The 16,413-nt window shown below is 39.7% G+C and overlaps 2 protein-coding genes across 7 annotated transcripts in view; one reads left to right on the top strand and one right to left on the bottom strand.

Annotated features, from left to right (window-relative positions):
- CCDC66 (coiled-coil domain containing 66) overlaps nucleotides 1-16,413 on the bottom strand; it is a 54,397-nt gene that overhangs the window by 4,058 nt on the left and 33,926 nt on the right. For all 4 annotated transcript variants that reach the window (XM_066617561.1, XM_066617558.1, XM_066617562.1 and 1 more), the window contains exons 15-18: nucleotides 15,858-16,327; nucleotides 12,407-12,444; nucleotides 9,736-10,010; nucleotides 7,051-7,172 (exon numbers count right to left, since the gene is read on the bottom strand). In XM_066617561.1, coding sequence (XP_066473658.1) covers nucleotides 7,051-7,172; nucleotides 9,736-10,010; nucleotides 12,407-12,444; nucleotides 15,858-16,327 — 905 coding nt within the window. The remainder of the gene's footprint in view (nucleotides 1-7,050; nucleotides 7,173-9,735; nucleotides 10,011-12,406; nucleotides 12,445-15,857; nucleotides 16,328-16,413) is intronic.
- Nucleotides 1-16,413, top strand: part of TASOR (transcription activation suppressor) — a 109,696-nt gene that overhangs the window by 70,962 nt on the left and 22,321 nt on the right. For all 3 annotated transcript variants that reach the window (XR_010793889.1, XR_010793887.1, XR_010793888.1), the window contains exons 24-27: nucleotides 5,898-5,970; nucleotides 6,939-6,985; nucleotides 7,110-7,178; nucleotides 9,726-9,799. The gene's annotated coding sequence lies outside the window, so the exon portion shown is untranslated. The remainder of the gene's footprint in view (nucleotides 1-5,897; nucleotides 5,971-6,938; nucleotides 6,986-7,109; nucleotides 7,179-9,725; nucleotides 9,800-16,413) is intronic.

The raw sequence follows: 16,413 nt of genomic DNA, 5'->3' as shown, positions 1-16,413 counted from the left end.
TAAGACTTCAAGTAAACTGTACGAATCTATTCTTGCACAATGTCACCCATATTTTCACAATGAAGCATATCTACATTTGAAGTTCCATCTAACAGGGACTAGTCAATCTCTTAGAAGTTGATTTCTTGAACTTCTTTGTTGAAAACTGCACTTTAAATATAATGAATAAAGCACATGGGAGATCCATTTCCTCACTGTCCAAAATTGCAGTATTACATCTTTAACTGTTTCACAATTAACAATTTAGGGCACAATCCTAACCAGGTGTACTCAGAAGTCCTATTCTGTTCAATGGTGCTTACTCTCAGGAAAGTGTGGTTAGGATTGCAGCCTAACCTTTTGAAGTTGTTCAAAAAGATAAATAGGGGAGAAATACAAAAGTGAACTCTTGCACAATGTTTCAGGGGAAACATTTTACCTCACTTGATAAACATTAATGTGAAATTACCATGTAGCACTGTAAAATGTAGAAATATTTTGAAAAAGGGCACAAGAAAGAAAATTGGATATGAATCTTGAAGGAAGTCATAGACATCCTGAAGAAAATTCACTCATCCATTTCATATTCTATGCAAACCATCCATTTGTTATATATTTAAAAGATTTATATCCTACCTTTCCTTGGCTAGAGCAATGCCCAAGGTGGCATACAATTTCAGACTTAATTATAGCAATGAAAAATCCCAATATGTACAACAATAAATGAAAACATAATCAGTACGTACAGAGACACAGGGGCAGGCAAACAACACATCACACACACAAGATGAAAAGAATGTTTTGAGCCCTCGCCGAAAAGCCATGAGGGAGGGGGTAATTTTTAGTTCCTCCAGCAGGGGATTCCATAGTTGTGATGCCACTACAAAGAAGACTTACCCCCATGCCGCCATCCCTCTAACTTGGAACAAGGGCAGCACTTGAAGGAGAACCCCCTCAGATAACCTAACACAGGGGTGTTCAAAGTTTTTGGCAGGAGGGCCACATCAGCTCTCTGATGTGTCAGGGGCCAGGGGAAAAATAATTTACATTTAAAATTTGAATAAATTTACATAAATGAACATATTAAAGATGAACTTATATGAATGAATGCAGGTCTTGCAATAGCTCAAGGCCTGTAAAAGGCCTTGCACAAAGCAAGGCTGGCCTTTCCTTTGCTGCCGCTACTGCATCACAGACATGAAACAACAAGCAGTGGAGGGAGCCCTCATCCCACAGCTCACGTGAGAGGTCAAACAGTCGCCCTCACACTGAGAGCAGTTGCGTCAGGCCAGTGTGAGCTCCAACAAATCTCCAGAGGCTCATTGGAGACTGGGGGCTCCCTGAGGGCCACATTGAGAGGCTTTGAGCACCACAAGTGGCACCAGGGCCGGGGTTTGGGCACCCCTTACCTAAGAGATGGGGCTACAATGTATGGAAGAAGGCAATTCCTCAGATAACCTGAACCCAAACCATGAAGGGCTTTAAAGGTCAAGCAATACCAGGATTTTGAATTGGGTCTGGAAACAAATGGGCATCTAGTACATTGGCTGGAGCAGCAGTCCAAAAGACTCAAACATTTTCATTTAGTAACATCAGCATTATTTGCACAACTTCTAAATTCAGCACATGCTGAAACTGACATCAAACTAACGGTAATTTTGTAATACCTTGCAATGAAAAAAGATGACACAAGGTTAGTCATTTTTCATATGACAAGCTTTTAAAAAATCATAACAGAAAAGTACAACCACATAAAGACATAAGTCAGTTGCTGCACAGCCTTTTGCTATAGAATCTTCTCGAAATTTTTTCGGTTCCATACCATTCATGTCTTATTTACATTGTACCAACTGATGCACTGTTTGTATAGCAAGGAGCTAAAGAATATAGACTCCTGTTTAAAACAAAGTAATAGCGTAACTCTTGTCCTGACTTAATTTCAAATAAGTTCTTCCCAGAATACCACAAGGAACATAATACCACTGTAGGAAAAGAGCCAACAGAAATAACTTAATTTTCATTTCTAAAAATATGTATAAAAAGTAAAAAAAGTTGCAAGACCTCTACCATAGTGTCTATGGAAGTACCTACTGCTTTTTCCACTGGCCTGCTGGATGATGTGAAGAGAATCTCAAAACAGTCTTTAACACAATGCTTTTCAACAAGTGGTAGTACTGATAGTACTACTACTTCATGGTATGGCCTGTGGTACTTGGCCCCACTACTGTAGTGACCATGTGGTACTGCCGTGCCTGGCCTGACCCCAAAGGAGGTGGAGATGGATGAAGTACTGCTGCATTAATTAGCAAGATGTGGCTGTGCAGGCGACCAATCCTTCAAAAGAGGTGTGGCTGTGCACAGTTGCTATCTCTGGTAGAAGTGATGGTACAGCAAGACATTGCACTTTCGTCTGGTTAGAGACCAGAGCATGAAAAAATAAAAAATGGAGAAATGTCAAAGTATAGACTTATTTACCTTGCAAATTTATTTTGATTGATAAATTTAATGTGAACAATTAAAACAAACAAACCTCCAAAATGTGGCTTTTACAAGAACAGATCAAGCCAAGGGAGCACATATTTGACGATGATCACATTAGTCGTAGCTTCTGAAGGAAAAGAGCCATATGCAGCATGAAAAACCAAGAAAACCAGAATCATTGGTCCAAGTGATTCTGCAGAATGGCATTGCTGTAGGCCACACAGTCTCTATGGTAAAAGCCCTTGGTGCATTAAACCATTGCTGGAGCAGAATGGAAATGCCCTTGAGGAGTAGGACTGATGGTACCCCACTGTTTTTCATCCTTTGATAAAGCAGAAACATGAGGCAAACCGAAACATGATGCTCGGCCACTGGAATAATATATTTCACGGTATTGGATGCCCTGCGTTTGCACTTTGGACCTGGAAGGGTAGATTGGCTTGCACCAAAGCTCTGAGCCTCAAGCTATGGGAGCGCGCATGCACACAGCCTTTTCTGTAGAACGTCAACAAATGTCCTGGAAGGTTGGACAAAATCAGACAAAAGAAGAAAGCATGTGGACAAAATATGAAATGTGGTTATAACTGAAAACGGCCAAAAGAGCAAAGCGATGAAAGTCAAGGCATTACTATACTTAGAAAAATGGTACTTAAAACAATCCCACCGCCCCCTCTCCAAATTCCAAAAGCTCTGGTTTAATGTATCAAATCTTGAACAGCATAACCCTGAAAGGACAACAGGCAGAAACAACTAGACTTTAAAGGAAGGAACTAGTATTTTCCAAGTAGCAGATCAGGCCATACAATCAAAACATAGGGTTTTATGGGATAATTAACTTTAATGCTTACATTCAAAGTATGCTTGAAGAACATAAATCATTTACATCAGACTAGTTAATACTGCCATACTTAGGGTCTACGTATGCCTGATAAAATGGCATCCCTGTATTAAAACTATACAGATATGAGGGCGGTTGTGAAAAATATAACTCTTTTGGAACGTTAGGGGTTTTCCCTCCAAAATTTAAGTACTGGAATTGCTTGTATGCTTAAAACTTAGGTATGCACCTCAGTTGTTCACTTAATCAAGGACATGCTGCAAGTTTTTCATCATTTTGGGATATACAAACTTTTATACAATACAAACCTGTAGCAACAGCATGAATACTTTTAACCAAAACGCTTTGGAGAAGTGGACAAATCATCCTGTCTGTACCACTCCTGTGTAGAAGCCATGCAAGTCTACAATTCATAGGTATTCACTAAATTAAGAGTCTATTTGACTTTTCTTTACAATTACTGCACAGCTCTATTTGAGACAGATAAGACACTTTTCTTTCCCTTTGGTGATCACTGCTATCTAGGTGAGCAGGTGTCTGTACCCGACTGTCCTTGACAGTTGTCAACAGCAGGCTAGTTATTCACTGGTAACAAAGTGATGACTAATCAGTACTAGCGAAGGACAGCAGAGAGCAGATGTAGAGAATACTGCATTAAAAACAGCAAAGAAACCTGAAGGTAGGATCCAGTTCCTTGACAGCATCACATGGCGGGAGGGATATAAGTAGAGGTTAGAACAGGTGTAGGATGTGACCAAAATGAAAAACATTTGCAGAAAAATGCAATTCCTTCTTTTAAAAAATGTTTTCCCAATATGGAAAAATCCAACTGTTATGATGGACTGATATCAAAGGAGGCCTGGGACCGAACTGCACTGCTATCAAGCAGGTCTATGGGTTGTGGATTGTGAACTGGTCTGCAGTGGAAACTGAATGTGGAAGACCTGACAATTAATCATGATCTAACAGAAGCTATGTGTGAAGGGTATGATAGCGGTGCTACTCATCTATCTTCATGCAAGAAACTATGGAACTGCATGATGTTACTGACATGAAGCCTGCCATAGTTACTGCCACAAAGAAACCACCTGCCATTGCTACTTCATGTTCATCTTAGGAGAAATGACGACTGAAGGAGTTCACTCTAACATGGGTACATCAGCGGCTTTCAACCTTATTCATCTCATGCCACACTGATATGGCGCTAACAATGTCAAGGTACACCATCATTTTTTTTTCTCTCAACTGACAAGCCATACCATGCTGCTGGCAGAAGGCTCACCAATTGGCCCTACTAATAAATGGCCCTCCCACAAACTCCTGAGGCGTACCCATGGACCATCTGTGGTATGGCACACTGATTGAAAATCACTGGGTTACGTGGATGTTACTTTGCATTTCCGAAACTTGGGAATCTAGTGGTGTTGAACAGTTTCTAGTCTTTCAAATCTTGAAAAGGAAATGGTTTGCTAAACTAAGCAGTGGTGGTTAGAACCACACTACTGCACCACTGTGATCCTTGATGCTAACAATCGGAGGTTTCCTGGTCATTTTAACTTCGCTGATAAGAAGAGCCTTGCCATACTTCCGACTGGAGGGGGGAGGAATAGTTTCCTGAAAGTTAAATACCACGGAACTGAAGAAATGTGGTTCATCAGTTTGAAGTGAAGTTTGTTCAGATTAAGAAGACGGACAATGCTTCTTAGTATTCATACTTTCTTTCATCACACAAGACTGCTAAACCATAACAGGCATGTGTGGCTACTAAATACTGGTGATTAGAAAATCTTGGATGCCAATTTCTACTAGTTTCCTGAACAGACTACTATTGTAACTTTGAGACAGTATATTTTTCAGATATAGTCTCCTACTGGCAGCATCAACGTAAGCACTTTCAGTTTTGGAGGAAACGGAGATCTCAGCAAATTATAAACATTTTTTTTACCGACAATGCACAAAATGACATCACAAAAGAATTGCATTGTATTGTATCAGTGGCAGTAGTTTGATCACCTTCTTCTTAGCATTATGCTGGTTGGGAGTCAGGCTGGTAATAGAATTGCAGTCAACAGTTATGCCAGCATAACACGTGCATAGCTAAATGCAATATAGTTTATATCTTTTATTCTGTATTTTAAAATGTTATATTTAGCCTATTCACTCCTTCAACAAGTCTCTCTTCATGAGTTTGTTTTATAGAATTTAATTGCAAAGTTTTATAATGGAATAATTGGATATTGAGTGGAACTATGCAAAGAGCATGTCTGCAAAATGTAAATACTGACTTTCATAAAAACAGCAGTCCTGTAGAATCTACAAACAGGCTGAACAAAAATAGTTGTCCTACAGAAAGAAAAATCAAATTTTTGGTTACTTTAGACTTTTTACAAAACAGTTTCTCAAGGCTGCCTTGAGGACCTTATCCAACCTACACTGAAAGCCAGAGCATCTATTAAGTCACGCATTTGCAATGTCACTGAAAAGAATAAAAATGTCAATTTCCAGTGCCGTGCATAATGTCGGTAGACAAGGTGCACCTGTGTATCTTTTAAAATAAACATTTGTACACAAAATCTGAACTTTACATTCTGTTTTGCAGCTAACTACTTAGCAAGGGAGCATGCAGAGGAGTTGGTGCCAGAATTTATCTGATCATTCACTGATGCTGCAAAGTAAGTTGCATGGTGATATGCTCTTTCATTTGCTAATTAGTAATAATAGTAATAGTAATACTGGTATTTATATACCACCTTCTGGTCATCAGATTACTCCTCTGACTTTATTCAAGGTGGTTCACATAGGCAGGCGGTCTCTAAATCCCGGAGGGGATTTTTACAATCACAGAAAGGTTCTACCTTTCAAGAACCACACAACATTTCAGATGGATCTTTCATGGTCTGGTATCACTTCTGGCCCCCAGCTGCCTCCCACACTAGCTGACAAGCAGCTCCTTCATCTCTCACTTGAAGGGCAGCCAAGTCGCTTCTTTGCTCACACCAAACAGCAGGTGGTGTTATCTTCGGGCTAATGGAGGTTCTACCCTCTAGACCAGACCTCCTGCCTAATCAGACCTAATCAGCAAAGATATGTAGTCTTCAGAGTACCTGTATGACAGTTAGAGTCTGGAATAGTATGTGCCCTCATAGCTGTATCCATGGTCTACTGAAAATATGCCAAAGAATTATGCCGAGACTCTGTCAGTCTACACATTATAAAGAAAGAACAGAGAACACTCAGGAAGATACCTCTCCAGGCAGTAGGTGGAGGGCCACTTCTTAATTCCCTCCCCATGTAAAAAGATTTCCTTCATTTAGAAAACTGTGCACATCAGAGAGGGGCTAGTCTAAACTGCTCTCATGGATGTGCCAGTTTACTACCTGAAAAGAAAGTTTTAACATGGCTTTCAAAAAATATGGCCTCCCCTCCTGTCTACTTTAGATGTTAACAGTTAAAAATTCTGCATAATGTGCAGACTGTTTTTCATGTGAGTGCATTTAAGAGTATCCAATGTTTCATTCAAAATGCTATGCAGGCAAGAAACCAAAGAGCTGAATTCACAGTAGGAGAAAGACATTTGTTATCCATGAGATGATGTGATGTGACCCACCAAATGAAAATCTTTTCTTTTTTTGTTCTCTAGAGGACACAAACCAAGACTGTGAAAAGAACTGGATGATGAAAGGATACGTAAGAAACTCTATGCTGCAAATGTCACACTAAAATATTAATTGTGAATTTAGCTAGTACAGTACCTGTCGTAGTTCTGAGAGTCCTCTGAGTATGGCCTGTTGTCTGTCTCTCACCACATTAGGATTAAAAAGTGGATCTCTAATATGATCGGAACTAAAAATCTGCCGTGGTGTATGGGGAGCATCTAAAGGTAAACAGATGAGATTACATGTGCTGCAAATAGTGTTTCTCACATTATGCAAGACCTAATTTTAAAAGTTGACCTAGTTTTAGGTGAACATGGAAAAAAGACTACATACATCTGACGAATAAATGGGCAATTTTCCACTGTGGAATGAAAAAGAAATGGGGTCTCCCTAAGATCAATATTGGGCAGGTGCTTTTTTACTTGTTTATAAATAATTTGGAGTTAGGGATAAACAGCAAGGTGACCAAGTTTGCAGATGACACCAAACTATTTTGAATGATCAAAAACAGATTGTTAAGTTTTCCAAAAGGATCTTTCCAAATTGAGTGAAGGGGAAACCAAATGGCAGATGTGGTTCACTGTCAGTATGGGTTAAGTAATACACATTGGGGTGAAAAAGCCCAACTTCACACATACACTGATAGGATCTGAGATGATCTAGGAAAGAGATCTTACGATTGTGATACACCTCAATGAAAAGGTTGATGCAGTGTGTGGCAGCTATGAAGAAGTCAAATTCCATCCTTGGGGCTGTCCAAAAGGGGCTATGTATACAACTGCTAATATTATAATGCCCCTATAGCAATCTATGGTGCGGTCACATCTGAAATATTGTGTGCAGTTCTGGCCCCCACATTTCAGGAAGAATATCATAGAACTGAAAAGGTGCAGAAGCTGATAATTACCAACATGACCAGAAGATTATGAGGAGAACATATAATGTTTGAGGCTTTTTAGTTGGGGGGGGGGGGGAGAATGGGTGGATGACATGAATGAGATTTACATTCCACAATTATGCATTGTATAAGAGTGGATAGAGAGACGTTTTTCTCCCTTTATCACTGTATGTGAACCACAGGTCATCCAATGAAAGTTATGGGAAACATTTAGCAGCAACAAAACAAGATACTTTGCACAGCACATAATTAGTCTGTTGAATTTGTTGCTACAAGATGTGGTGATAGCCACAAGCTTGGATGGTTTTAAAAGGAACGGGACAAACTCATGGAGGACAGATTTATCAATGGCTATCAGTCATAACAACAATGCACTGCCTCTGGCTTCAATGACAGTATACCTCTGAATTTCAGTTGCAGGGGAGCAATGGCAAAAGAGGAGTATGACCTCTCCCTTGCTTGTGAGCTTTCCAGAGGCAGCTGGTGGTCACTGCGGGAACCAGGATGCTAGACTACATGAAGCTTTGGCCTGATCCAACAGGGCTGTTCATATGCTCTAAGAATGTTTAATGCATGTCACAATTTTAAAACAAATGTTCTAATACAGAGTATTCCATGTCAAATCATCACTGTGACCAGCTGATCTCCTTTATGAAATTTGGGGTGCTTTTTTGTCCTATGGTGTAATGCAAAAATACCAATTTTGCCTAAGTTCACTATGTGAAATTTTATAGCTATGTAAATTTACAAAATTTTATCAAAAAATGATGTGCTAATGATAATTTAACTGTATCACTCAGTGTAACTGAGGACCAAATCCTATCCAGTTTTCCAGTGCTGGTGCAGGCCATGCCAACAGGGCATGCACTACATCTTACAGTAGGTGGGCTGTCACAGAGGCCTCCTCCAGGGATGTTTGCTTCCTTACCTCAGGGCTGCATTGCAACTGTACCAGCATTGGAAAGTTGAGGATTGGGCCCTCAGACGCTAGTTGGGATATAGAGCTGGGAACCGTCTCATTTTAAAGCTCTTTTAATCAGTTTTCATATGGTATACAACTCAATGAGTTTAATAATTTAATTTTTAAAAATTCAATTTAAAATTTCAAAATCAGTTCCAAAAAAATGGACATTTTTAAAATTTCGAAAAAAAATCTCAAGATTAGTTCATACTTACGTGTAACTCATTAAAAGAGCTTCAGAATGAGACCACTCCCATATCTATATCACAACTGGTGTTTGAGGTACAGCTAGTTAAAATATCACTACTACACCGTTTTTGATAAAATTTTGAAATTTTAGACAAATACATTTCTCTGCTAGTTTAAAAATTTAAAAATGCATTTCTTCAATAACTACATAAGATCATTAAGTATGATAAGTTTTATCAAAATGGCAAAAATCAGCTGACTACCCTCTAACTACTGTAAAGGACTGTTTTCCTTTAATTTAAAGGGCCCTTATCATGTTGAGATAAAAATCTCTACAACAGTAAGAAAAGCATTTTAAAGGGGTGCATTTTTCCCCTTCTCCAGGGATCAGCACATTCCTTCTCATTTGCAGTGGCTATTCATGTTGAGTCAAATCCGTGTATAAAAAATCTGTGTATAACAAGGTTGGACCTGAATAAGGTAAGAAAATATTAAGTGTGATGATTTGACACAGAATGCCCCTACATTATGAACTGCACTAGTACATAATTAAGATGACTACTAGCATATATTTACAATTGGATAAAATATTTAGCCACACAGTTTTCTGGTAAAACTTCATTTTGTACCCGAAGCTATTCATGAACAAAGGTTTTTAGGGGGAAAATAAGTTCAGTGTGCTGGTAAGGTATTAATCAATGATAAGCATTTCTCTATTTCCAGTTTTTAGTACCATTCAGCTGTTGGTATTGTGGCTCATGTGTTGAAGGTCGAGTCATAGGTGCATCTGGATCAAGGTAATACACTTCATTTGTTCGTACATAGGGAACAAAGTGGGATGAAGGCGGCCTTTCTGTTTCAACACAAGGAGGGAGTCTTTCATTCACTTGCTTATCTGTGTGGATTGATTTTTCTCTTCCATCACTGCTGTTATGAGTTGGGAAGTCAGAAGCCTTTATTTGTTGCTGCAATTTGTTTTTAATTGCTGGAACAGGTGGTGATTCAGATCTGTTTAAAAGAACAAACAAGCAAACTACAATAACTAATCTCAAGCAGGGAGCTTCACTGATTTTCTTGATAGTCTTGATCAATACTAAATGGCACACTTGAGAAATCTCTGAACTTATTTCTTTTGACTTGTGAATTTGTCTTCAGTTAAACACATGAAATACTGTCAACTGGGAATACCCAAACATGCTGAAGCCATGTTGTCCTAAGCCTTGTTTTCCTCTAGTCAGTCATGTTTCAGCATTCAGTATTGTGTACTACAGCAGGTCATCACATAGAGTGTACCTTTGCTTATAGTTAAAGACTATGGGCAGGGCTTTTCAAACTGGGGTGCTGCGACACCCCAGCCTGAAGGCCTTGGCCTCTGTCCCCTTAAGGGGTAGGGGCAGCGAGGAGCCAGCGAAGAGGAGGAAGCTGTAGGGGCTTGGTTGGACTTACCAGAGCCTCCTGCAGCCTCCTAGGGATGCAGGGAGCCCTGCACAAGCTTTTTTAATGTGCTGGTTTTCAATCACTGGTTCATACATGAATCGTTGACCAAAAACTAGCTATTGGTGGGGCTTTCACAGCCAACTAGCTACCTCCCATCATGCCTTGCTGGTCCTTGCAAGGCACTCCTGCCTTGCAAGGCATTCTGGAGCACGGCCTGCCTTTTTCTGCCATTATTCCATTCTTTTTCAAGTACCCCTAAAGGTTCTGTTGAGTGTCCCTGGGAGTACATGAATACCAGGTTGGGAACCACTGTTCTACTGGTATGCTGTTTACAGTGCACTTGCTCTGATAGTGTTTACAAAAAGGTGGTGAAGACCAGAATTTTAAAAAGAATAAAAATGTATCTTATGATCTTTTACTATGTTTTTAATAAATTAGAGACTACAGTTCTTAGGTAACAATTAGTGGTAGGTTATTAGTTATTTTTCAGGATCTGGCCTTGGGTAAAATCAGACAAAACTATAGTCAGACACCCCCCTAAGTTTAAACCCCCTGCCCCGACTTATCCAAGGATCATAGGAAATTCCATGATTGTTGGCTCAAAACCTGCCCTCGACTTATCTGTGGGGTCGACTTATGGGCGAGTGTCTGCGGTAAATAGAAAATTGCTGTCTTTCTCATGTTAATGTTTCAATAACTTATGTTCTATATTCTAAGATGGTGATGTTTACAAAAAGATTGTGAAGACCAGAATTAAAAAAGTTATTGAATAAAAATGTATCTTATGATCTTTTATATTTCTTTTAAAAATTAGAGACTGTACAGTTCTTAAGTAACAATTACTGGTAGGTTATTTTTCAGGATCTGGCCTGGCGTAAAAGCAGACAAAAAATTGTCTTCAGAGACAGACTAACACCAGTGCGAGGGCTCGCGAACGTACCTTATGGCAGGTTTGCAACAGTGTGTGCTGGCAGTGAGCTGGTGCACCAAGTTCAGGATTGGGCTCTTACTCCACCACTGTGTTTATAAATTGATTTTAAACAACATTTTTATTTCTATAAAATTGCATTGAAGTATGTATAACACCAATAGTATCTCAGAGTTCCCAAGGATTATCTTTTCATTCAGTCAAACTTTGTTTGCTTCTTCTCACTGTCATCCCCCCTCCCCAGTTTGTTTACATTTACGACTGCAAGTCTCCAGACAAGTATTTTCATTTGTAAAAGTACAGAGTCAACAGCATTCATATAATTTAAATGATGGTCTGATATAAATTATAAAGAAACAATTCATTATATCATTATACAGAAATAATATTTAGATATTAAGGGGCATACTTCAATTTGCCCCTTAAAAAAGTACTCAAAAAATATACATATTTTACATTTAGGTTCTCAAAGAAGTCTTAGTCTCTGAAGACAATTTTTTTGTAGGCACAGAATTTAAGATCATTTACATTAAGACAAAAAAAAAATTAAATAGTTTAACAGCCAATTCTGTCCAACCTTCCCTACGCCGATGCGGTGGTGCTCCGCACAGGCCATACTGCATCCAAAGTTGCTTTGCTCGCGGTATCCTTGGGTGAAGGCAACTCAGACCTGTGTCTGCTAAATAGTCAATGCAAGTTTGTGTTGCCTCATGTTTATGTATCTGGCCCAGGAAGGGGAATAGGCTATGGCATGCACCACTGTTGCTGGTCCTGCCCCCTCCCAAGCCTGATCTCCCTATCACCACTCTCCCCCTGCCCCTGCGCTGCAGCCTTTACCTGCTCCAGCACACTCCATCTGGAGCTGGCACCAGCAGGATGGTGCAGGCCTTCCTACCAGCACTACAAACTTTTGCACTGTTGCAACATATTTTATGGTACATTTGTGACCACTCACTCTGCCAGCACCAAGGCGCAACATTCTGTAATTCTGTGCTGTAATTCTTATTATGACAATTATCTATATTAGAAAAGGACTTACCTTTGTGCAATCAAATTGTTTTTTGGAGATGGTTCTCCCTAAAAGAGCAAAATAAATATGTTTTAGGACAGAGTTTGGTAACCTACAGCCCAGCCACCCAAAAGTATCTGGCCCAGGGTTCCCATTACTGATGCTTGTTGGAAACAGGGAAGGGGTGGGAGTTGGGCTGCTGCACCACACATCGGTGCACGTTGACAGCCACCAGAATTTGGTTTCACTCAGGGGTTGTCTCTGCTCAACCCAGCTTCGTAAGCCCCACTCTGGAGAGGAGCTGTGGGGATTGGAACTGTTTGAGTCTGTGGGTAAGTGGGGCGGGTGGAAAGTGAATAAAACATCAGGACCCGTGTCCTGCTCTTCCAAAGGGAGGCTGCATTGCCATGCCCAGCTACACGGGGGGTAGCAGCAGAGATAGAGGGACCCCTGCATTGGCCTATGCTCCACATAGAACATGCCACCGCTGCTACTGTGAGGAAGTGGGAGAGAAGCAGCAGCACCTCCTCAGCCTTCTTTCCTCCTCCTTCGCCTCTGTGTGGTCATCCTTGTCACTGCCACAGGCTCTGCCTGCCTACCTCCCTGGGGTCCCATTCAATAGAGGAAGTGGTGGTGGCAGCAGCTTCTTGCCCCACATGGCTCCAGTCCTGGTGGTGGTGGTGGTGCTACCACTGCTTCACAGATTAAGGCTAGTACTAAATTGCACAGAAAAAGGGATCTCTTTTCTTTCCCTCTCTCTCCTGAAATGTTCCTCCTCTTCTCTGGATTGTGCTACAAAGCTGTTTCATACAGATTGGAGTTCTGGCCAGAAAAAAATTCTTCTTAGGGCCTGGGTATACTAGCATCCAAAGTTTGTCTTCCTCTAGAGCAAACATCTCTGGATTCTACCTGTGTCCCCACCTGGATTCCCAATAGTCTGTTCCTATCATATAACAGTCTCACATGCTAGTGTTCAATAAGCAGGATCCAAAGCAGTGTGATCCAAGTGGGTAGGGGCCGGTTCAGTTTTCAGTTACTTTGATTTTGTTCTATGTGACAAACTGCATGAAATCATGAAATAATGTTGAAAGGGGCAATAAGAATGGGTGCGGATTGAAGTTTGGAAAAAGGACTGGAAGTCTCCTTCCCATTTCTTTGTAAACCATTTTGTGCACGTTTTTGTTCTGAAAAACAGTATGCAAATATTAATAATGAGGAACTGGATGGGTCTGCAGCTACTTATAGTTATACCCCATCTTTTTTCCAAGGAGCTCAGGAATGGTATAAATAGAGATTATCTCATTTTATTCACACGATACTGTGACATGTATGACTGACTGTGAGCTTTACGACTTCATGTACAAGAAACACTAGTCTTTCAACGCCTTGGGAACATTTGGGTTCACAAATAACTTGGGGCACCCTAAAATAACATAGAGTCAAGTCATGAAGTACATAGATGTAGTATGCACTATTTGATGTAGAAATATTCCTAACAAAACATAAAATCTGACATAACACAAAAGGCTTTTATTCAGACAAGAATTTTTCTCATAAAAAGAACCTTCGTTTAATTAATGCTGAAAACCCTAATAACATCTGGGAAATGTACCTGAGTGGGTATCACAAAAACTTTCACAAATAATGGAAGTTGTGCCCACCATAGAGGCCCCTTCCACTGACACTGTATGTTGAAGGTTTTTAATCACTGCTTTAAGTGAGTGATATTTATATTGTATGTTAGCTTGAATAGAGAACACATAACATTGTACATAAATAAAATAAATTCATAAGCATTTAGCAGTTTTCTTGAACTAAGTAATGAATTTTATCTTATTTTATCTTTATCTTACATTTTTGCTCTGTGAACAAAACCATCTTCTATGAATGAAAGCATCTTTTGCTCACAGAGTGTAAAGTTAGGATACAATTCAGTATTTCCTGGTGACAGGATTGTAGCTAAATGACCTTTCTGGTTGATCAGTTTGTTGCACAATAAGTGCACTTTGGTTTCTCTTTTTGTTATATGCAATCTGTGACTACTGCCTTTCAAGACTTCATTTCTGATGCAAGTTCATTGCATTTTTTTATTGCAATCCTACTCAGAAATCCCACTGAATTCAGTGGGGCTTACTCTCAGGTAAAAGTAGGTAGGACCACAAACTTAGGGAGTTTTTAGAGAGTGCCCACTATGGGTGACAGTATACTTAAAAGTCCAGAAGCATAATCCAGCAGTAGTCATGACCACAGCTGCAGTCTTATTACACTTCTTTAAAAGTAAGCATCACTGAACTCAGAAGGATTTACTTTTCAGTAAACAATCATGTGATTAGACTGCACATTCTGATTAAGCCCATGTTCACAAAAAGTTACTTTTAAAGTCTATGTTTGGAATAAAGTTCTAGTGAGGCTAGAGCACTATTATCTGATCTGTAAATGGATTGTTCGTTAGAATTATCTCTTGCCCCCATTTCTCAGAGCTTCTCTATCCAAAGTGGAATGTCTTATCTAACCAAAGCACAGGAAATCTCTGGCATACCTCCACATAAACTTCCTGACTTTAATCTTCCTTGTGCGATGATGTATCCTATACATAATGAAGAGTACTAAAGCAAAACTCTGTCAGTCCCATCCTAAGCATGTTACCAAAAAGTAAATTCCACTGAGTTCTATGATGAATACAGTATTATAGCCTTGTTTATAAGATTACCTTAAAGCTGTCTTTTTTTGTGGGTAGGTAGCAGCATTGCAGCTAGATAGATACTCTCCTCACTATGCCAAAGTTCCTTTTCTTAAAGATATGAAGCCACACAGATAGATTACCGACTCCGGAAGTCCTGTTTGTTTAAGAGTGTATGATAGTGGTTTTTATTTGTCTTTCACTAAGAAGCTGTAAAGATTGCTTGTATCATTTTCAGATCTCTGAGTGTCTTTCCACAATTATATTTGAGGGAGACACCAGTTTTAGAGCCATCTCAGAAAAACTTCAAAGTGAAAGGGTGTCCTCCCCCCTCCAACGTAAACAGAACTTTGATTACAGCATCTGCTGGCCGATCCTACATGTTCATGACTAAGATGACTCTGAGATGGGCAATGGGCCCAGCACCTTGTTGAGCATTGGCCTGACAGCATTTGTGCAGCTCAGTGGTTGTAATCAAATGTTACTAGAATCCAGAGGGATAAAATGGAGAACACCACTTTCTCCAATATCTGCGTTACGGACTCATCGAAAACTATTTTATTTTTTGTGCCACACTGTGCGAGATAAAAGTGTTTCGGGGCATTGAGGGTGTATCTTGAGGACAGATTGTGTACAGTAATGCTGTTTTTTGTGTGGTGTACTAACTTTTTTTAGGGTATGCATGCATGCATAAGTAGAATTTCTCAAGCCTCCTTCATATAGTTAGTGTTATAAACACAGCCTAAAATAGGAAATAAGGGCTTTGGAACACTATATCATCACTTTTCTCACTGCATTCACCTTATCCTCTTCACGCAGAGGTGAAGGGGATCTATCTGGAGAAACCCCTTTCTTTTGGGAGAGATTTCCAGGGCTATTTCTTTCAACCAACTGAAGCAGTTCCATTTGGCGTCTGGCTTTCTTTTCTTCCCTTTGCTTTTGCAGACGTCTTGGATATCTTTCTGATGCTGGAATATACCGTTTGCAAGGTTTGTTTATGTTCCAGTCAGGTCTCTTCCCATTCCTTTCCACTGGCTTGGCTTGCTTCTGGTTTTCTGCCAATTGTTCATATAGATTGCTATAGCTGACAATATTCTCTTTTTCTGAAATCTTCTTTTTAGCTAGATTTTGTGGTTCCTTCTTGCATTTTTTGCTGTTAGAATCCACTTTATATTCTATACAAATATCTGGAGATGCACTGTCCATTCTTCCATTCCCAATTTGCCTGGTACATATTTCAGAACTAGGGTGCACATCACTGTGAATGCTATCTAAAAAAAAAAAATACATTTGCACTTAAAGTAGTCCAAATAACTAGCTTGAAATATTTCAGTACATTATAGTAGGTTGATTCAAT

Source organism: Tiliqua scincoides, chromosome 2 (assembly GCF_035046505.1).
Source record: "Tiliqua scincoides isolate rTilSci1 chromosome 2, rTilSci1.hap2, whole genome shotgun sequence".
Lineage (NCBI taxonomy): Eukaryota > Metazoa > Chordata > Lepidosauria > Squamata > Scincidae > Tiliqua > Tiliqua scincoides.
Note: the sequence above shows the minus strand (reverse complement) of the source record. Positions and strands in the feature narration are given on the sequence as shown.